General features: G+C 46.0%; 2 protein-coding genes across 2 annotated transcripts in view; both read left to right on the top strand.

Moving 5' to 3' along the window:
- Positions 1-9,178, top strand: part of ATP8B1 (ATPase phospholipid transporting 8B1) — a 31,951-nt gene extending 22,773 nt beyond the window's left edge. Inside the window, exons 19-30 of the mRNA XM_030468018.1 lie at positions 1-113; positions 573-737; positions 1,131-1,242; positions 1,899-1,974; positions 2,215-2,347; positions 3,469-3,751; positions 4,459-4,682; positions 5,429-5,512; positions 5,708-5,953; positions 6,194-6,332; positions 7,533-7,663; positions 8,297-9,178. Coding sequence (XP_030323878.1) covers positions 1-113; positions 573-737; positions 1,131-1,242; positions 1,899-1,974; positions 2,215-2,347; positions 3,469-3,751; positions 4,459-4,682; positions 5,429-5,512; positions 5,708-5,953; positions 6,194-6,332; positions 7,533-7,663; positions 8,297-8,527 — 1,937 coding nt within the window. The 3' untranslated portion in view covers positions 8,528-9,178. The remainder of the gene's footprint in view (positions 114-572; positions 738-1,130; positions 1,243-1,898; positions 1,975-2,214; positions 2,348-3,468; positions 3,752-4,458; positions 4,683-5,428; positions 5,513-5,707; positions 5,954-6,193; positions 6,333-7,532; positions 7,664-8,296) is intronic.
- A 732-nt stretch (positions 9,179-9,910) lies between these two features.
- On the top strand, positions 9,911-20,712 carry NARS1 (asparaginyl-tRNA synthetase 1). The gene is made up of 15 exons (XM_030467358.1): positions 9,911-10,018; positions 10,315-10,397; positions 10,547-10,612; positions 10,716-10,808; positions 11,428-11,517; positions 11,755-11,833; positions 12,482-12,552; positions 12,785-12,871; positions 15,112-15,333; positions 15,563-15,762; positions 16,208-16,343; positions 17,343-17,456; positions 17,868-17,999; positions 18,617-18,748; positions 19,344-20,712. The coding sequence occupies exons 1-15, from the start codon at positions 9,976-9,978 to the stop codon at positions 19,473-19,475; spliced, it is 1,680 nt and encodes a 559-aa protein (XP_030323218.1). The 5' UTR covers positions 9,911-9,975; the 3' UTR covers positions 19,476-20,712.
- The last annotated feature ends 1,648 nt before the right edge of the window (positions 20,713-22,360 follow it).

The raw sequence follows: 22,360 nt of genomic DNA on the forward strand, positions 1-22,360 counted from the left end.
TAAGAGAATCAGGTGGAAATATAAGGCTATATTGCAAGGGAGCTGACACAGTAATTTATGAACGGTTGCACCCGAGGAATCCAAAGAGAGAAGCTACAGAAGAAGCACTAGATGTACGTTTGTCTTTTATATTATTTCTTTAATTATTTTGTTATTCCATACTATAATCCAATTTTATTAATTTCCTTCTCCTAAGCTATTAAAACAAATGCAGACCTGTAATGGGTCCTGCAAGTCCCAAGCCTTAGAAACAATCAAAGCAATTTAAGTTTTCATGCATGGCCTTAAAAATGTGTCCACTGGAGTGTCATGAAAAGTCAACTTAAAATTTGACTACGTGCTCTTTTTTCATAGTTATCACTACATTCTGCTCTTTTTGGCACCTCTACAGTCCTTCAGTTCAGACTGTCCTGTCAGCTATAATTTAATTTTTGGCATTTCTGAAATGTCCAGGAGTAATTATGCAGTCAGATTTGTTTTATCTGACTTAACCAAATGTTTACAATCTTAGCTCTTACCTTTGGATTGCAGAAGAAGAGTTTTGTGGATGTGCTTTTTAAATTGTCTTTCAGATTTTTGCAAATGAAACTCTTAGGACACTCTGCCTGTGCTATAGAGACATCAGTCATGATGAGTTTGAAGAATGGAATAAAAAGTTTGTGGAGGCCAGTATAGCTACAACCAGTCGTGATGAAGCTCTGGACAAAGTATATGAGGAAATAGAAAAAAACTTGATTGTAAGTAAAGCTTTGTTTTTTCAGTATACTTTTATCCTTATATAAGAATAAACAGGTCTTTTTGAAAATAGGTTATCCTTGTTTATTGGGAGATTTTTATCTAGATCTTGTAAGTATTTTATTTAGTTTACAGCCATGCTAAATTTTAGAGCTTTGTAGAATGAACTGAAAAGTATTTTTGTGCTTATTTTTCAGTGTGGACGCTTCTCTAGGCATAAGTTTGTCTTTATTGAATTCTGAGCTTGAACTCTACCTTAGATGGAAAACATCTGCAGAATAGTTTAATTCTCAGCTGAAAATGAATCCTTTTTCTACACACAGATACTGCATACAATAGCTTTCTATACAAACTGTTTATTCCTACTACCTACCTGTATTTCAAATTTCTTCCAGCTGCTGGGAGCCACAGCTATTGAAGACAAGCTACAGGATGGTGTTCCAGAAACCATCTCCAGACTTTCAAAAGCAGACATTAAAATCTGGGTGCTTACTGGTGACAAAAAGGGTGAGTTCACTGACAGCCAAAGAGCTGGTACACACAGCACAACAGGGACTGGGATAAATGCAGGCTAGAATTGAACTATGTGTTCCCAGAAAACTCCCAACAGCAAACTCCACTTAAATCAAAACTGCTGGAATTTCTGAACTCTGCAGAATTCCATGCCAGCTGTTCCCAGGCCAGAGTTACTGGATGGGCTCCTGTGTGACTGCTACAGCTTAGACTGGGTGACTGGTTTGTCACTGCCTTCTGCAGGGAGATACCCAGCTACTGCTCTTCCAAACACAAAACAAATGCAGGACAACCTGCTTTTAACACCACACCACACCACACAGTGAAAACTTACTTTACAAGGAAATCACAAGTGCTGCTGACAGAGACTGATTTGCATTTCTTCTGGGAGGTGCTAGCCTGCAGTTCAGCAACACATTTTATCAATTCATCTCAAAAAATGGAATTAAATTTAAATTTGGACTCAGGCATGTTTTATTTTCTGTCCATCCACAATGGTAACAAAAGGGAACTTCTCATACTGAAGCATATCTTCAAAAATTAGTTATGAGGACCTGAGGTACTTTTGACTGCTCCCAACAGTTACTCATGACAGCAATTTAAGTAAAAACTTTCCTTTTTTTTTTTTTTTAATTTTGTTGTTGTTGTAGAAACTGCTGAAAATATTGGTTTTTCGTGTGAACTCTTAACAGATGAAACAACAATCTGCTATGGAGAAGATATCAGGCAAGTGAAAAGCACAAAGGATTTCTTTAGTGGGATGTGAAATGGCAGGACTGATATTAAACCAGTGGGATCTTCTTTTCACTGTAGCTTTAGCACTGCTTGGAACATTGACTAGCACATGGCAAAAAAGGTCTTTACAGGGTGTATTGCATTCCTTTCTTCCAGATTTTCAGTCTGGGCTGGATCTAGCTCAAAGTTTATCCTTGATTTCTCTGTAATAGTACTCACCTCTCTTTCCAGTGCTCTTCTTCAAACTCGTCTGGAAAACCAGAGGAACAGAGCAGGATCCAGTCCCCATTCCTCTCTGAGGATGAACGAGCCCTTCTTCCAGGGCAGTAGAGATCGTGCTTTAATAATCACTGGCTCCTGGCTGGTATGTACAGAAGTTACTCTCCTCTGTATTTAAGACTTAGGGGGTGCCACCAGGTCACCATGTCCTTCACTCAGGACTCTGTTAATTGGGCAGCTGCACTAAACCAGTCAACAAAAAGTTTTGGTCCATTGTGCTGCTGGTTGGTTTTGAAGGTTGAAAATAGTGCCCAATAACAAAAGAAATGTCTGGGGCCTTTCATTTCAGGCTGGTAGCTGCTATCAAAGTAAAGCTGAGCCCCTGAAAGGCACAGTCTGATTTTCAGTGTGTTTGTTCTTCGCTGGGATTCTGGTCTAATGGAGAAAAAATGGGAAAGAGATCCTGCCAGCACTACAGGATGCATGGCCCCAGCACAGGCACAGGAATCGTGCTTGAAATGAGAGATGGGACGGAAAGAGTAGAAACAAAAGACACATTTCCTGCTCAGCCCTGCAATATAGTGCTCTCACAGGAGCTGAGAGAGCAGAAAAAAGCTTTTAGCAGAGAGATGACCAGCAGTAATTCAGTGACTATTACCCACCCTGCTGGCAGGCTGCTCCTACAGACACCTGCAAAGGAGCAAGTCCAGAGAACAGCCAGGGACCACCTGCCACGTTTCAGCATTCCAGCCCAAAGCCTTTCTTTTGTCTAAAGAGAAGTCCACCTGTGCATGAGGCATAGGAAGCAGGCCAGGGATGCCAAGGGGGAGCTCAGCAGGAGCAGCAGATGAGACTGCAGGTCTCTCTTACCCCCTGCCCAGCTGAGCTGCCACAGGGCTGACCCCACACGTGCTGGGCATGGTTGTGCTTCCTTTAGGAGATGGGGAAATAGGAGGCAGGGAAGTTTAAATACTTTAAATACAGTGTTTTCAAAAGTGCATTAGTTCCCATCAGAAGAAATACTCCTTTAAACCCTTCAAGAGGTGCTGTGCTGCTACATACAAGCATTTGACTTTTGTTAATCCCACCAAGAACATTCTTTTCATTGTTTTCATTGCTCTTTGTTCACTCCTCTGCATGAGCATTTTATTAAAATGCTATAAGTGGGTGATGGGAGCATAATGAAATTACCTGTATTGTACAAGCAGCCCTTGGAGTGTGATTTGAAATAATGTAGAAGAGACATAAAGTATTTTTGTTACACAGAATGAAATCCTGCAAGAGAAGAAAAAGAAGAAGAAACTTAAACTGAAATTCCCCAGAACAGCAGAAGAGGAAAAAAGGCAAAGTGAGAAGAGAAGAAGGGCTGAAGCTTACAAAGAACAGCAGCAGCAGAACTTTGTGGATCTGGCCTGTGAATGCAGGGCTGTGATCTGCTGCAGAGTGACCCCGAAACAGAAAGCCATGGTGGTCGAGCTGGTGAAGAAGTATAAGAAAGCCATTACCCTGGCTATTGGGGATGGTGCCAATGATGTGAACATGATTAAAAGTAAGGCAGCTGTAAATCTCCTCTCAGTAGGAAAGATCTCTTCAGGGTGCTTTTCTGCAGTCTCTTCACTGTTACTCTTTGTTCAGAAGACTCTACCATCTGTCTCATTGCCCACGTTCACATGGCTTAGGCTTTGCTGGCTTCTGTGCCTGTGCTTTCCCTTTCTGAGGAAGCCCTCTGTGAAATGGTTAGTAGATTTTATTAATGTGCTTCTCCAGTAGACATTCCCTGGGAAGGGACTAGAATTACATCCAGTATCCTGTTGTGGGTCACAACAGCAGTGAAATATAAAGAGCAAAGCAATAGCTGAGCTGCCCCTTGCTCTGAGGCGTTATCCATGCTGCACTGCAGCTGCTGCTCTCTGAACTGCTTCCTGAGAAAGCAGCTTCTGGGATCTGGTTTATGTTGGGAGAGTGTTTGTAAACTGCCTGGCCAGACCCTTCAGGGGGTTGTTTGCTCTGTCTCACCGCTTAGTTCTCCCTTGGTCAAATTTCCCAGTGCCCATTCTGACAGAGCAAGCACTGAGGGAGAATCCAAGTGAGGCTGGAGAGGGAGGCAGTGAGGAGCAGGGCGAGGGAGGGCAGGAGCAGGAGGAAAGGGGGGCAGAAAACCTGAAACAGGCAACAGAAACTGGTAAGATTTGCCCTCGGCCATGCTGTTCCCTTCCTGCTGTTCACTGGTGTGTGGTGTTTGTTTCCTTCACCCAGCTGCCCACATTGGAGTTGGAATCAGTGGCCAAGAAGGGATGCAAGCTGTCATGTCCAGTGATTACTCTTTTGGGCAGTTCCGCTACCTCCAGAGGCTGCTGCTGGTCCACGGGCGATGGTCTTACATCAGGATGTGCAAGTTTTTAAGATACTTTTTCTACAAAAACTTTGCTTTTACACTAGTCCACATCTGGTATTCGTTCTTCAATGGCTTTTCTGCCCAGGTGAGAAGGCTGTGCTCGTGTGTAATGCTAAGAAGCAGATCTGTGTCTGAGTGCAGAACAGCAAAGGCTTAGCCTGGGAAGTGGTGGGAACCTGAAGTTATGGTCAGTGATTTCTGCAGGAGAACAGATGATAGCTACTCATCTAGTTAGTTACAAGCCCAGCAGTTGGTTATGATTTCCAAGCACTGAAGTGAGTATCAGAGTCGTACAGGGAGGAAGGAATAGTTCTAGAGCAGTTAGGGAAACCTTTCCCAACCAGATATTCCCAGGTGAAGTGAGGCAGTGAATGTGTTTATCAGGATAAAAACAAACCCACATTTTTTTTCTCTTTAGCTGCTGACTAGAAATGCTTGAAATGTGCTTGCTATAACTGGCAGTGTTTGAAGTTCACATAGTGCTGAAAGGTTGGGAGCAAAGCAGAACATAACAAGAACCCAGGGTTCCCAGGTCTGCACCCCTGTGCTGGGTGTTCATCACAGCCAGACCAGGCTGACACCTGGTGAGAGGTGTTTGGGTCTGACAGTGTTCCAGGACAGGTGACACTGGTGGTTTGCAAGGAGTGGGGTAGCTTAATGCAGGCTCAAAATAGTTTCAGCACAGCTACGTGCTGCTTGTCTTTTGGGTAAACACTGAGACAGGTAATTTAATGCTGTAGTAGAGCACATGTGGATTTTATCTGGAACTGGGAGGGAAAGATTTCTTCAAAAAGAAATCACTAACCTGTGAAATTGCTCCTCTTCTTGCAGACAGCCTATGAAGACTGGTTCATCACACTGTACAACGTCCTGTACTCCAGTCTCCCAGTTCTGCTGGTTGGCTTGCTTGACCAGGTATTCTCCATCTTGTTACCTACAGATGAATCCAAAGGCATAAAACATTAAATCTTTAATTACACTGAGACTGGTCACTTTGTACAAGGCATTTTGGGGGAAGGGTTGTTTGGGGTTTTTTTTTGATTTTATAAAATGTATTCCTCTTTCCAGCAACTTCTTTTTTTTTTTTTTCCACTCTTCCCCTTTATTAAGGACGTGAGTGACAAACTGAGTCTTCGCTTCCCTAGACTGTATATTTTGGGACAGAAAGATTTACTTTTTAACTACAAGAAATTCTTTATCAGTTTGCTTCATGGAGCTATCACTTCACTGATAATATTCTTCATACCATATGGAGCTTACCTTAAAACTATGGGACAAGATGGAGAAGCACCTTCAGATTACCAGTCATTTGCTGTCACAGCTGCATCTTCTCTTATATTTGTTGTCAATTTTCAGGCAAGTATCCTCAGCTTCCTGATCTCTGTAGCTCTGAAAACACTTTCTGATCATGTTTCTAAATTTGTCTGCTACAAATATAAACATGCAGAAAGCTTCCCTTTTTTGCCTCCTCTCTTCTCTGGCTGGTGGATGTGTAACTGGATGAGAGATGATTCAAACAAAGTGCTGTCAGACTTCAGAGTAGTTGACATTATTATAAATTAATAAACTGACTTGGGTCTTTTGTTTTGCTTTCAGATTGGCTTGGATACATCTTACTGGACTTTTGTAAATGCTTTTTCAGTATTTGGGAGTATTGCACTTTACTTTGGTATCACATTTGACTTACACAGTGCAGGAATCCATGTGCTCTTTCCTTCTGGCTTTCAGTTCACAGGTCAGTCCTCCTCATGTTCCATGTTTCTTGTTCCTGCCTAAGGCAGCTTTGTAACTGGAATGCAACTGTGGCCAAAATGTCACAGCAAGAACCTGGTGCCTGTGAAAGGAAATGATGTAAAATACTGACTCACTTCCAAGGAAGGGTTTTGTTTGTGTTTGGGGCCAGTTGCTTGATTGCAGTATCTCTTCTCTTTCCATGAAAATGAGCTGGAACTTGACAGGGCCCAGCAGCAGCAGTCTGCAGATGAAAACTAAACTCCAGGGAAAGTGGTGATTTGTCAGGGTATGCTCTTGCCAAAGTGCTCTGACTGATCAGCAGAAGAGCCAAATGCTGCTCAGAAAAGAGCAGAAAGCTCCAAAGAGCCAAATGCTGACAGCAGCTCCTTGGGATGTTGCTGCAAGTCCAGCAAGGTGTAAGCAGCCAGTTGGAATTTTATAGGGTTTTGTTTGGTTTTTTGTTTGTTTGTTTTGCTTTGTTTGTTCTCTTTTGTTTGGTTGGCTTTTTTTTTTTTTTCTGGAGAAAACTGTGCTTCCTAATTTTCCTAGTGACAAATATTTCACATGTCACCTTGGATCTACATTTCACCTCCTTCCCCCAAATAGAAAGATCCCTCAAATTTATGTTCTCATTTTTAAGCTGAACCCAGTTAAAAAAAAGTAACTGTCTCTAATATGTTTTTCTCTAATATGTCTATTATGTTCTCTATTATGTCTCTGTCTCTATTATGTCTCTATTATGTCTCTAATATGTCTATTATGTTCTCTAATATGTCTAATATGTTTTTCCTTGACCTGTAATAATGTTTTAGGCTTCTTTTATAACTTCTTTCTACGTGATCACTTTATGCTCTTCATAGTTCCTAAAGATATGACTCCATGGGACTGGGTGTTTGGGAGGACTTTTTCTTGCTTCACACACTTCAAGGCAGGACAAAAACCAAGGGTTTGTCCTGCAGTGTCCTGGAACTCTCAGGAGGGCTCTGATGTGAGTGGACACACAGTAACAGGAGTGTTTTATGAAATTCTGCCCTATTATCCTCCCCTCACAGTGATTCTCTGAATGAGAGGTGATGTGATACAGAATAGTGGAATGTTAGGTCCTTAGGAAAGAAGCTGTGGCTTTTGGTATCTTATTTGTCTTTCATAACTAGTTTACTTGATGGTGTAATAAACTAATTTTTGCTCCTTTTCTTCTCAGGAGCTGCTCCAAATGCTCTGAGGCAACCATACCTCTGGCTGACCATGATTCTGTCTATTGCTATTTGCTTGCTTCCTGTAGTGGCACAGCGTTTCTTATCGACTGCCGTTTGGCCTTCAGAAAGTGACAGGGTGAGTGGGTCCTGGCACTGCTGTGGTTAATTTGGCACAGATTGGCTCTCAGGCCAGGCTCAGCCTGCTCTCTCACTGAGGGATGGCTGTGCTGTGGTGTTTTGCCTTCCCTAGCAGAGTCACTTTGTGTTCTGGACTCCCAGCACCTCCCTGCATAGGATGAGCCCAGTTCAGCCTGGGCTCGTTCATCCTTTGGCTGAGCACTGGGCTTCCCAGAACCACACAGACCTGTGTGGGAGGGGCTGATGGCTGGGATTTGGGTTGGATTTGGGCAGTGTGACAGGGGACAGGTTTTGTTTGCTTCTGTTGTGCCTCCAGCTGGTCAATGGGCATGAAAATAGTTCTGATTGTGGTAGTGTGGTTTCAAAGAGACATTGAAGTGAAGCATGAGAACACAGGGGGGGCTTTCTATTAATTACACATCCTCGGTGTGCTTCAGACATTTAAAGATAAATCAGTGAGGTTCAAACTAATGCAGTGGTGATGTGCAGATGCATGTACCCTCGCCTCCAGAAAAACCCAAACCCAAACAGAACCCCCCTGTGGAGCAGCTCAGGGCTGCACAGAAGCACGGGGGTTCTGCTCTCCGTTTTCCCTTGCAATCCACAAAGCCCTCTGATCCTCTGCCCTCAGATCCAGAGGAACCGCAGGCAGTACCTGGCGGAGGAGCAGCAGTGGAAGCGGCGGCAGAGCGCGTTCCGCCGCGGAGTCTCCGCACGCCGCTCCGCCTACGCCTTCTCCCACCAGCGCGGCTACGCCGACCTCATCGCCTCCGGGCGCAGCATCCGCAAGAAGAGAGCTCCGCTGGATGCAGTCCTGGGAAACAGCCTGGCCCAGCTCACAGATGCTCGGGAAACCAGCTGATGGGCTGCCTTTGGGGGAGGAGATTTTCATCCCAGTGCTTGCACACACAGAGGAATTGTATTTTTTCTTTTAAACAAACTCAGGATTTTTTTTTAACCAGATGGCATCAGGATGTGAAGATTTCTGTTTTATCACAGAACGTACTGGTTTTGGACTACTGGAAGCATAGAAAGGTCTCCGTGGAGCTACCAATCCTCAAGCAACTGAGTTGTGTTTAGTGTGCACATGAAGGATCCATGTGCAGGGCACACAACCCCTGCCTTGCAGTTATTTGGGGGTTTTAGTGATGCCTGGAATTGCAAACTTTTTCACATTTTAATAATGTGTTGGTATAAAACTGCAGCTACATTTCATGTTTTGTCTCCAAAAGCAAACTGCTGAGCAGCAGCTGACTTGTGACACTGCACTGCCAGGGCAGCAAAGAGGTGACCAGACTTTGGAGAGTGTTCCCACCCGGCCGAGATTCTCTGGGAATATCTGGTGATGAACTGGAGCCAGTGTCTGGTTTTATGAGGAGTTCTGACACGGACAGGATGCTTTCTGCTCCTCTCTCCTCCTGCAGCAGCAGCTGGCTGCACTGATCCAGAGGTGGCTCCGAACCTGCCTTCCTTCCACAGCCACCCCCTCCTTGCTCCCGGAATAAAGAGATCCCACTCAGAGGTGTTTGTACCCCTCTTGCTCTGTTTCTCTGTCTCCATGCCCAACTCAAAGTACATTTGTGTCCCCTTACACTGAACATGTGTCTGTGCTGCCCCTGTTTGGTTTGGGTTTGGGTTCTGCACTGGGGGACACATTTCCCTGCTTGCTGCAGGGGTTGCAGTAGATGACCTTTAGAGGTCCCTGCCACCCCGAACTATTCCCTGGTCACCGGGCAGCCTGTAGCAGTGTTTCACCCACCAGCCCGGCACCTCTGACAAAGGGAAAAGCATTTCCCCAGTCTGTTCGGGAGCCCATCCCAGGTTATCCCCAGCAGCTGTGGCTGCCCCATCCCTGGCAGTGCTGGAGGTTGGATGGAGCACCCCGGGAGGTGTCCCTGGCCACGCGGGGGTCCGGTCCAGATGCTCTCTGAGCCCCAGCCCAACCCATGCTGTGTGTGAGTGCCGTGGCTCCCCATGGTGATGGGTGCGGGGAAGTTTCCTCCCGCCCGCTCCCTGTGCAGCACACACCGCCACTCACCGCGGCTTGTACACAACTGGGGGGGTTCGGGGACCGGTTCCGTCCGCACCCACCCACCCGCGGCTCCCAGCTTATGGAGCCGCAGGGCCGGGACCGGAACCGGAGCTGTCAGCATACCCCCCCTGCCTCTGACGTCATCACTGCGCCCTGCACGTGTCCTCTGACGTCACCGCGGGCTGGTGACGCCAGGCGGTGCGGGTTGGACGCGGGGCGGAAGCGCGGGGCGGGACTCCCGGCTCGGCCCTTTCCGGCGGGGCGGGCGTGCGGCGGACATGGCCGGGGAGCTGCTGGGCCCTACGGCCGCCATGGGCCTGGGTAAGCCCGGCGGGGCGGGCAGGGGCGGCGGGGAGCGGGAAGGAGGGGAGCAGGGGGGGGGGTACCGGCTGGGCCAGGGCCCGTCCCGTCCCGCTGTGGCACGGCGGGGTTAGGATGGAGACCGCCCATCACCCCGCTCCCCTCTGCCCCGCTGCTGCTGTTCGGTCGCTGTTGGTACCCCTGGGGCTTTGACACCCTCCTGTGTCCCCAGCTGCCTCCCCCCGGGGGTCCCAGCGCTGCCCCTTCCTCTGTGCGGGTTTGTGCTCAGTGGTGCTGTGTCTGCTCCTGTGTTGCAGAGGAGCTCTATGTTTCTGACCGAGAGGGAAACGACTCCACTGGTGATGGGACACAGAAGAAACCCTTCAAGACGGTGCTGAAGGTGAGTGTGGGGGCAGTTGATGGCCCTTCCCTTCCCACCGGGATGTTTGATTGATCCCTGGCTTTGCAGCCCTGGCCTCCAGTGGGATGGCTGCTCGGTCTCTGTCAGGATGACTCCAGCTGAATCTGTTGTTTTCTTCCCATTTTCAGGCTTTGATGACAGCAGGAAAGGAACCGTTCCCTACTATTTATGTTGATTCCCAAAAAGAAAACGAGGTGCTGTAGCATTAAGAGCTTCCTAGTAAATAGTGTTTTAATGCTTCTGTGTGTGAAGGACCACAGATGTAACACTCTCTTGTTTCCTCTTGGATTGGTTTAGAGATGGGCCATTATTTCAAAGTCACAGATGAAAAACGTCAAAAAGCTGTGGCACAGGGAACAGATGAAGAATGATGCCAAGGAGAAGAAGGAGGTAGGCTGCAGATTGAGGGAAGCATTCCACCTTCCCTTTCCAAACCCCTGGAGCAGTGCTGGCATTCCCTTTGAATACAAGAGGAAAATTTTTCACCATGAGGACAGTTGGACATTGGGGTGTGCCCAGTCAGACAGGAGAGGTGGTGGATTCCCCCACTTGGGAAAGTTTTAAGTCTCAGCTCAACGGGATGCTGAGACATCTCATATAAACAATAATATTAGAGGGGTTGGACCAGATCATCCTTGAGGTCCCTGCCTGCCTGACAATCTGTGATTCCTGCCCCTCCCAGCAAGCCTTGGTTTGTTCTTCCTGTGCCTAATTTGCAGCTCACCTGTGTGTGGAGCAGGACAGGCAGATGGCTGGAGTGGGGTGAGGTTTGCATCCTGTTGCCTTTGGACTGTCCAGGAAAAGTGAGAGCTGCATCTGAGCAATGTTTCTCATCCTGGCCTTGAAGTGGGGCAGGTGTGGGTGTAGGCCCCAGCAGGGTAACCTCGTGGCTTCTTATGGCAGCTGCTGCTGTAAGCATGCAGGATAGTCTCCAGGAATTGTAAAGAGTAGGGATCTTACAAACCCTGCTTACAGCTATTCAGTACTGGCTTTTCTGTTTTTAAACCAGGCAGAAGATCTCTTGAGAAGAGAGAAAAACCTGGAGGAAGCTAAGAAGGTTGTTATCAAGAATGATCCCAGTCTTCCAGAGCCAAAATGTGTGAGTAAGATCCAGTGTGCTTGGTCCATGGCCTGTGTTGTCTGCGGAGACTGATCCCATCCCCTCTCTGCCTCTGGAAGGCACTGTCCTGCTCCTCTCCAGGAGTGTGACTTTGCTCTTCTGGTTGTCCTTCCCCTCTGGTGCATAGGCTTTGGCCTTTCTCAAGCACTGGATGGGTGTCTGAACCTTCTTAGTTCACACCTTGGATTCTAATTGCTTCTGCTCCCTGCTTCACAGGTAAAGATTGGTGCTCTGGGGGCTTACAGAGGCCAGAGAGTGAAGGTTTTTGGCTGGATTCACAGGTTACGGAGGCAAGGTGAGCCCCAAGCATCTACCAGTTATTGAACCTCTGCAGAGAGATGGTGCAAACACAGGGTCCAGATGGGGTCACTGAATCATCACCTGCTCATCCTTGTGTGAGCCACAGCTTGGTGTCCTCTTGGTTCAGCACTGAGCACCCTTCCTGTTGTGTGAGCACATGGACATTTCTTAGCTGAAGAGTTGTGTGGCCAGTCCTGCAGAATTTCTCCAAAAGACTTGTTTTGTATTTTAAAGTCATCCTGCAAACTGAGGAGCCAAGCAGCATCTGCTCACAGTGACATCACCCTGCCTGTGCTGGGTGTACCCTGGGCTGTGCAGTCAGTGTCCTGCACATAGGCTCATTGTCACACAGGGATGTCCAGGGTCATGGCATGGTGGTGCCATCCCAGCAGGTATCTCTTCCCAAGTCTGTTGAGACTCACTGTAACTTGTTATACAAAATACAGCTCTGTGAAAGGCTTCTGTAACTGTGCCAGTGCTTCAGTGCTCACCTGGAGCATCTCTGGTTTATAAAGGGAAGGACATGATCACAGTCCTTTTGTAGTGATCTGCACCTCAGTGTGGGATGTGTCTTGGGAGTGGGTCCCGTGCAGTGCATTGATGAGTAAAGCTCTCAGGTGTTTTACCTTCTCTTTTTGACTAGGAAAAAATCTGATGTTCATTGTTTTGAGAGATGGCACAGGCTTTCTCCAGTGTGTCCTTTCAGATGAACTGGTAAGTTGTGACAGTTTAATCCTGATCTGTCATTAAATGAGTGAAGTGCTCAGACCTCACCTGTTTGCTGTAGACCATTAGAGGTTCTCCCAAACCAACTGTCCAATTGTATCTCCTGCCACAAGAGTGCTGTTGTCTGTGTTAGAGCTGTGTTGTGACTCCAGTAGGTGTCACAGGAGATCTGAAAGCAAGAAGTGACCCTCACAGTGCCTTTGTCTGTCTCTCCCTGCAGTGTCAGTGCTACAATGGGCTGATCCTCTCCACAGAGAGCAGTGTTGCAGTGTATGGCACTCTGAAACTCCTTCCCAAGGGCAAGCAGGTATGGGGGGTGGCTGTGCTTGGGTTCTCCTTCTCTTAAGTGCTTTCTCATTTTCCTGATGGAAGGGGAAGCAGAGGTGAGAAGAGTTGCTAGATTGTTCCAGTGGGAATTTGGTTTAGAAAAAAGAACAACCCTCCCAAAGCTGCTGCTGTGTGTGACAGGTGAGCTGTGTGACTGTTCCCTTTGCCAGAACAGTTTGCCACGGCTGTGTCCCATAGATATTTCTTAGAATATAATGCTGGGAAATTACCTGAAAGGAGCAATGTAGCTTTATTTGCCCTAACAAGAAGTTTATTCAGTTATTGTTTTGTGAGGCTAAGAATTTGGGATTCACTCTCTTGTTCCTGAGGTGGCTTTGTAGGCTCCTCACTGTGCTGGGTTTGTCCTCCAGCACTTGGCAGGTGGATGAACCAGGCAGGTAGCTCTGTGTTATTTTGTAGAACTGTGTCATGGTGGTCTGGGGTTAATGACTGGGCAGGTATCATTTTTGTGTCTCCAAATAAGATGCTTGCCTGGTGCCTCTCATTCCAGTCTAGTTCAACATGCTTGTTACTGTTTAGAAAATGGTTTGAATCTGGAGTTATGACTACATTTGAGTTAAGAAGCTGTGCATGAGGGCTGATCCACGAGAGGGTTTGAGCTGAGAGCAGGAGTGAAGCTTTTAGCAACCATTACCTGTGACAGCAACTCAGTGCAATCCTCAGGACGTACAGGCCTGTAGCAGGAGATGTACTGACAATTATTGTGAGATTTCTGTCTTGGTTATTAAGAGATGACTGAGAGGCAAAGAAAGTTTGGCCTGAGCTGCAAAACTTAACCTGTGATGCAGAAGCAGCACACTCAGGCCAGGTTTGTTCTATTTAAATCTTAAGTCGTCCATTTTAAGACATGAGCTCTTGGTAGCTGCTTATAGTAGTGTCCCTTTTTCTGAAGGAGAAAGCAAAGCAGCAGTGTTGAGATTTAGAGGACAGCTGTGCCTTTAATCTGGTAGTCTGTAACTTAGATCTTTAGCTATATATATGAAATTGTGATCAACTCTTGCGGTGAGCTTTATTGTGTGGACTGGCACTCTGCATTCTCCTCTCTGAACTGTTGGTTAAGTTTACTAACTCTAGTAATGTAAGAGGGAGAAGGAAAACGTCTGAAAAAACTGTTGGAGTGTGATAGTGCTTCAAACAATGTTTCCCAGATGTATTAAACAATGTTAGAGCAAGACAGTCCCTCACTGTGGTGTGTGAGATAAAGCCACGGCGTTAACCTTTTGGGGTGCTCTGCAGGTAATTCAGTTTTCTTGTCAGCCATATGCTGTTGGCCACTCTTGGCATGCATTGCAGATGACATTTGGATAGGCTTAATTGTTGTAGTTGTCCCTGCCACTCGGGTCCTGTCCCCAGGAGATCAGCCCAGGGTTTGAGCACCAGGCTCAGTTAAATGTCAGCCTGCTCCCTGTCGTGTGTGCTGACCAGAAGTTAGCAAGATCTCATTTCCTTTGGTAGCTTGCACTGCTGGGACTTCTAAAAATAAATGCAGCCAAACAGGGGTCAGTTTTTTTGAACAACCTTGTGGTTTTTTTTAATCATAGCTGCTCATAATGTCTTGGAATTGGGGCACACTTTGTGTTTTGGTGTCTCATCACAAGGGTACAATGCTGTCAGTGAACAAAACAATCACCTTTGCAAACATCTGTTGATTAGCCTTTGAGAATTTGAATGTATACCCTGAAAATGCTATGAATGGGAACAAGGAACCTTTTAGGAGCTAGAAGCCCACTGTGACCCACACGGGGGAGCTGGTGAGACCAGGAATGGAGAGGCCTGGTCTGTACCCATAGTGAGCTGCTTCTTGTGTGGAGATGGACTCATCCGATGAGTCTGGCCCCATCTCTTCTATAACCACTAAATATTGAAGGCAGTAGGTAGCGTCCCTCTGCTTGGCTTTCTGTTCTTCCAGCTCAATAAACCCCACTGCCTGTGACAGGTTAAACTGAAACCAAATGCATCTGGAAGCTTCTAATGATCTGTCTGTAGTACTGTGTCCCCTTCACACCACGTCTGGGGGAGCCATGCTGGGTTACAAGTGGCACTGCTGAGTGTGGTGTGACTGAGCTACAGAGCAGTCCCCTGGTGTGTCCTGCAGTTGGGATTTGAACATCTTTCTGGTTCAGCTGGATTAACATCTCTGCCAGGTGGTGACATCCAAGTGGATTTCTGAAATTCCTCTGCTTCTCTCCCACTTGGCAGGCTCCAGGGGGCCATGAGCTGAACTGTGATTTCTGGGAGCTCATTGGGCTGTCCCCAGCAGGAGGGGCTGACAACCTGCTCAACGAGGATTCAGAGGTCGATGTGCAGCTGAACAACAGGCACATGATGATCCGAGGGGAGAACATGTCCAAGATCTTCAAGGTGCGCTCCATGGTAGTGCAGGCCTTCAGGGACCACTTCTTTGCCAATGGATACTATGAGGTAAGTATGGCTGTGCCCTGGGAAGCTGCCACCAGAGAGTGCTGGCCACAGAGCTGAGGTGTGCAGGCACTCGTGAGGCTGTGAGCGTGACAGCAGGATTCCCACACAGCCTGCACACCTCTCTGGCCTGCTGGAGTACCTGTGTGTGTGCATGCAAAGGCTTTGTAGGTGTTCTGGAAGAGTGTGCCTTATGTCACTGCTCTCATCTTTGCCCTCAATTCTTTAACAGGTCACACCACCAACTTTAGTCCAGACGCAGGTGGAAGGAGGCTCCACCCTGTTCAAGTTGGATTATTTTGGTGAAGAGGCCTACTTGACACAATCCTCCCAGCTCTACCTGGAGACCTGCATTCCAGCCCTTGGAGATGTTTTCTGTGTTGCTCAGTCATACAGAGCTGAGCAGTCCAGGACCCGCAGGCACTTGGCAGAGTATGGAGAGAGTACTCTTCTTTGCTAGTGATGTATAAGTGAGTTCATAAAGCAGGGGAGGAGCAGGCAGCTGGGTGACATCATGTTCAGCATGCTGACAACAGTGTAATGCTAATGGAAGGATTGAGCACAAGTATATTTGGGGGTTATTACCCTGCCTTGGAGATTGTCCAGCTGGTCATAATACATTTATTCTTAATGCAGGAGTTTCTTGGCAAAGCAGAGCTCACATATTTTAGGAAGATTTGTCTTTTTAGAAAAATACTGTTACTTTTATGTTTTAGAAACATATTGTTGTCTTTACTTCTTTTTACAGCGTAGAAATGGGAAAAACAAAAAGGGACAAGAATGTGTGGTTTGGTTTGTGGGGTAATTTTTTTTTTTTCCATAGCTAAAGGTTTGTTGCTTGTCTGTGGTTTTGTAATGGTGTGAACTGGTGTTTCAGGTACACTCACATTGAAGCTGAATGTCCATTCATAACCTTTGAGGATTTGCTGGACCGTCTGGAGAACCTGGTTTGTGATGTAGTGGACAGAGTCTTGAAGTCTCCTGCATCAGGCTTACTGCGTGACCTCAACCCGGTAGGCAGCAATGTGGAACACTCATGAAGAGCCAAAAAAGGAAAAAAATAATGTCATGTTTAGCCTTTCCTGATCAGCATGTTCATTTGGGCATGGTAGGGCTCTCTGCCTGCTTACTGATATTAGTTGTTATTAATAACAGTGCTAAATAACCCCAAAAGCATGAAAATACTGCAGGGCTGGTGGGACTCTTCCAGAAGCAGAGGGCTGTGGGGAAGATGGTCCCTGCTAGCAAGTTCCAGGAGCCAGCAATGTGGTGGGATTTATTGCAATGTGTACTGTACCAGTGGAATAAAAACCTCTGTCCCAGAGCTCGTAGTATTGATCTGCTGGTGCTTGCAGATGGAGCACAAGGGAGCAATGAAACAACTGGCGTTTCACTTTCTGCCCTGGAATGTGCAGCTCTGTGAAGCTCTTTTCATGTGTTAGAGACCCTTTGTCTTCTGTTGCTTTTGCAAAGAAGATGGCTCTGAGGCTGCTGACCTAGTCACCAGCTTCTCTCCCAGAGCACATCCAGCCTCAGCACCCCTGCTATTTTGACCTGTTTTCATAATAAATACACAGAGGTTCAGCATGAAATTTGGGCTCCTAGCCCAGGACATGGTACAACCCACCTCACAAAGAGCAGGTTCTGAAGCACAAGGGAGCAAAAATGTTCTTTTGTGACCTTGCAATCTCTGTTAATGGCTCAGCGTGACACCTACACATGCAATGAGTTCATACAGAACAGGAAACAGTGCTGAAAATCCTTCCTCTCTTTCCTGCCATCTCTCTCAGCATCTGTGAGCTTTACTGGGCATGGGAGATGGTTGGGTTTGGTTCTAGCTTTTTGGTACTGAACTCAATTTCTTTATTTATCAAGGAATAACTTGCTTATGCATGAGTTGGAAAGAGTAGTGCCTGTCATGTCTGGAGGTGGACTTGCTGATCAGCTAGAGAAGCATTCTCCTTTACAGATGGCACTTCTCCAGCTGCCTTTCTGTGTGCTCCCATTTGCAGGGCTTCCAGCCCCCTCAGCGTCCCTTCCGACGGATGAACTACACGGAAGCCATCGAGTGGTTAAAGGAGCATGATGTGAAGAAGGATGATGGCACTTACTATGAGTTTGGGGAAGTAAGTCTCTCTGAGGCTCTTTTGGAGTGAAAAGCAAGTAGAATTCCACTGCCTTGCACTTGGGATGACCAAGTCCCTTGAAGAACAAAGCTGGGACCATGGTGGAGTTTGGCTGTTGCTGTGTGAATGTGTTTTGTTTGGAAAGGTATTGGGTTAGGGTTAGTACAATTCAGATTAGGTTTTCCTTTTTTCTCTGGAATGTGAGGAAAGCTTGGAATGTAGCTAAACTGATACTTTTAAATTTAATTTTATTTTTTTCCCTCTGACATACATTGCAAAGCAGTTAGGTACATTGGGATGAATGTGTGGATACGTGTGGGCTGAAACTTGTCTTTCTTTCCTGCCTGATACATGTGGGACTCAAGGTACTGGAGTGGTTTTAAATATTAATAAAGCTTTCCCTAATCTTAGGATATTCCTGAGGCTCCTGAGAGGCTGATGACAGACACCATTAATGAGCCAATCTTGCTGTGCCGCTTTCCTGCAGAGATAAAGTCCTTCTATATGCAGCGCTGTCACGACGACTCCCGCCTTACAGAATCTGTAAGTTGGTGTTCTGCACAGTGTCACAGCCTTCAGGACAGCATGGCAGTGTGGGGGAGCACAAAGAAGAAGTGTTACGGGAAAATCCTGGAGAATTCATTCCAGGTTTTGTTTTGGGTGCCTCTTGTTGATCCCGTAGAATTAAAGGAAGCATCTGAAGTGCTAATAAAGTGTCAGTGATGATGTCAAACGTGTTTTCACTGACCTCAGGTGAGAGCTGGTCTGGTGACAGTAGTTGTGTCACTTCTGGGAGGCTGCAGTGTGTGACCACCAGCAGTCCTGCTGCTGGGAAGAGTGATGGTGGTTAGGAATGCTGATGGGCTTGGGGCTCTGTGGTGTGGTTTTTGGTTGGTTGTGTTTTGCTGGGTCTGGATTTTTAATTTTTTTTTTTTACAGTACAGTGTGGTCAAGAGTGTTAGAGATTCCAGTCAGTTTGGTTATTCATATATATTCAAAATATATATATTATATATAATTGCCTTCCTTCCTGTCATGGAGAATTAAAGTTCCATGATAAAAGGTGTTATGGAATTATGGTTTTAAGTTTGGGCTACTTTTCCTCCCCCTCCTTCAGGCAGCTTAATCATAATAGTTTGGTCTTCTGATGTGTGTTGTAGGTGGATGTGTTGATGCCTAACGTTGGTGAGATTGTTGGTGGCTCCATGCGTATCTGGGACAGTGAGGAGCTGCTGGAAGGCTACAAGAGAGAGGGCATCGATCCCACACCCTACTACTGGTACACTGACCAGGTTTGTACTGCACATTGATCTGCTGCCTCTCACAAGGAATACTTGGTGACTTTTTTTTTAACTGCTCTTAAGAGGATGCAGGGTAAATTGGAAACCTTTTATGGAGGTGCAAGGTAGCTAATCATTTACCCACTGGCACAGTGCAAAAGGCAGCAGTTTCCGTTCTGTTAGGGCTGCTCTGTGCTGCAGCTGCTGCTGCCCTCACCAGATCCTCTTTCTTAGACTGGTCTGTGCAAGTCTGTTCCTCCTGGCAGTGCTTGGTGTTAGGTAAAGAGAGGTTGGTTTCACAGATCTGCACAGCCAAGCCCTAGCTAGCCTGAGGAGAGGAGGGGAGGAGGTGGTAAAAAAAGAATCATCCAGACTTTATTTTTCACCTTTCTTTTTCTTCTCCGAGTCCTTGTGCTGCCCCGGGACACTCAGGACAGCTAAACACAAATACCTTGCCTGGAAAGAGCAGAGTCCATTTTCCTCTGCACTCAGAACATGAGCTTGGAAACATCTGGTTTTTTGTTGTTTGTTTTTTTCTGGCGGTACTACTGCAGTTATAAATAACACAGTGTTTAATAATGTCTACTCTCTGATTTTAATTTCACAGAGGAAGTACGGCACTTGCCCTCACGGTGGGTATGGCTTGGGACTGGAGAGGTTCCTCACCTGGATTCTGAATCGTCATCACATCCGAGATGTCTGCCTCTACCCACGCTTTGTCCAGCGCTGCAAACCTTAGCCCACCACCCCCCAGGGAACTCAGCAGATCCTCCCAGGAAAACAACCAGACACTCTGCTGTTCTACAGCCCTTCCGAGAACAAAACTTACTGCAGCCTGTTGCTGATACAAATGCTGATTTAGGGTGTGGAAAGGAAATTTAAACCCTTTTTTTGTAAAGAAAAATGCTACTAATTAGCTGGAAGAAGCCCTAGAAAAAAATGTTAGATACATTTACGCTCTCAAGTCAACATAAAAAAAAGATCCTGGTAAGCTGTTATTTAAAAAACAAGATATGCTTCTGCTTTTAACTTCTGTAACTTAAATATACTGGGTATTTGATTTTTAAATTTGCTTTCATTTTAATTTGCTTTCTCTTGTGATTTCATGTTGGAGAAATCAGGCCTTCACGTTCTTCAGATTTCCAAATACTCATCTCTGAGAATGCTATGAAGAGACATTATTTAGTTAGCCCAGCAAAGTTTAAAAATGGGAATAATTGCATTAAGTGCTGCACTTTTTTAGCTCCTACTGTTCTATTGGAAGTTCTGTTTGAGTTGATTCAGTAGCAAGGTGTGTAGTCCTGAGCACAGAGCTCCCCTGTGGGTTCTTGGGTTGGATTGTTTGGGGTTTTTTTTTGTTTTGTTCTTTTTTTTCAGATTATTTATTGGCTCCAGATGCTGAGGTTGGTGGTGAGGTAGGCTTTGTGCTCTGCCCTGCTCTCTGTGGGGTGGTGGTGTTGCAAACCAGAAGTGACTGGGGGAAGACCTGAGCAAGCTGGTAGCTTTGAAATGCAATTGGAGTTCAGCATTGTGTGCTGACTGGATTGCTGTCCTCTACATCTAGAGCTGTAGTTCCAGAAGTGCTTTCCTGCCTGCTGAAGTTTGTTTTCTTTGTAGAGCAGTTCCCTGTTTCCTCACTGGCACCATGTTCTCTTGTGCTGCTGCATCTGAGCAGCTTCTCTGGCTGTAATCAAGCTTTCAAATAGGATTAATGAAATATTTAGCGTGTTGAGTCATCTGTATGCTTCTGAGTCATAAATAAAGCAATCCCTTTTGCTAGAGAAATTTTAGAAAAAAAATTTGCTAGGTGCATCATTTGCTCCCTGCACCAAGACTTGATCCAAGTTTGCCATTCACAGAATCGTTGAGCTGTGCAATATCCATATTTTTGTAATAAATGATTGGTTTTCTTCATCTTGCATGTTACATATATGAACTGGTCTAAAGTCAGCAGCCAATAAATTCTAGCAACATAAGCTGGTGTGCAAGGCAGCAGTTCTTTGCCTGTAATGTCTGTCCTGTTCCTTTCAGGTAGCCTCCATAGCTCCCTCTCCTTTTCCAGGCACTGTCTGCATGGCTAAGGGACAGGAAAATGAGTTTTCAGGTGCAGTAAACACATACTGAAAAAAAATGCAACTAGCTTTTTTTTTCTTTCTTTCTTTTTAAACTAAATCTCCATTAATTAACTTAAAGGCATGAATTTTTATAATTTGGATAGACAGCTGCCTCAGTAGAGAGGATAGGTGAGAATTAATGTGGTGCTGAATATTTGGTTGCCAGTGCAGCAGCTCTGGGGGAGACTTCTGCCTGCTTGTCTCTGTGGCTGCCCAAAGTGAGGCTGGGTGTGCAAGCAGGTAACATCTGCTTCACCTCCTGATACAACTGGAAGAAAGGAGGTGGTTTCCAGAGCTCTTAAACATCTGGATTTGATGCCTTGGGGATCGTTGGGGACAGCTGTGGCACTGCTTGAGGTGTGCTCCTTTGGAGCTGAGGGGGTGAGTACAGGCTGCTTGAGGGTGAATGACAGATGTCTGAAGAAATGAGGTGATTTTCTTCCTTATCTACCTTTGGATTCACCATTTTCACAGATTTCCCCAAGCCTTTTGCTGCCAAAATGGAAGAAAATGTTCATCAGTAACTTGCTCTGGCTCTCTCATGCTTGCCCTTCTCTGCTTTTGGTAAGTTGTTCTTTGAACATAGAACTTTAACAGATCCCTTTAAATACCTACAAAAGTATCTAGTGAACTAAATTTTCCCTGGTTTGGGGGTGGCTGCCTGTGTGTTAAGAACTTAAATTAGAGGAAGAGGAGACAGTAACATACTTGACTGCAACAAAATCTTACCAATTTCTTACTTTTAAGTGTATACACTTGACAGCTTAGTAGCAGTGAACTGCAGGAAAAGTCAACCCACCCCGAGTTGAACATGCTACCAAATAGTAATTGTACCCTTTGGGGTTTTGTTTTTGTGAGATTTTTTTAAAAACGTTTTGGGGGTGGTGTAGGGGTAGAGGGGAGCTCAAGAGGCTTCTAACTCAGAATATTTAAGAATTTATGAGCCTAGAAAGGTTTCCTATTAAAAACATGTCCTTCAAGTGCCTGAAGTGATGGGAAGAGAGAAGAAGGGTTGGGAAAAGATACTACTAAAAAAAATCATTTGTTGGCAATCAATTTTCTGTCCTTAAAACTGTCAGGGCTGAGCTGCTCTGTAAAGGTTAAAAGCCTCTGTATCAGGGGAGCTACTAGAGGAAGGTCTGAGGACTTAAGAGGTGCTCCTGGAAGAGGCAGATCAGATAAGGAGCTTAAAAGGTGACTGGGATGAAAGATGCAGCCGAGTGGAAGGAGGACTGCTGTGCAGTTCCCTCATCTGCCTGGGGCGCAGAGGTGGTGCTGGGCTCACCATCTGCGTGGGAAAGGTCTCTGAATGAGGGAAAAGCCTCTGCAAATTTACCCGTGGAATAAAAAGGAGTAATTCCTTAGGCAGCCGCTGAAACCTAGCTGGCAGGAATGTGGTAATGATGAAATGCTGCTCCAGAACACACCATGGCTTTGTTAAATAGGATTGGCGTGGTTCCTGATTTATCACAGGGGCTCAGTTCTGGTTTTTGATCATGAAGGGAAGAAA

This window comes from Calypte anna, chromosome Z (genome assembly GCF_003957555.1).
Source record: "Calypte anna isolate BGI_N300 chromosome Z, bCalAnn1_v1.p, whole genome shotgun sequence".
Lineage (NCBI taxonomy): Eukaryota > Metazoa > Chordata > Aves > Apodiformes > Trochilidae > Calypte > Calypte anna.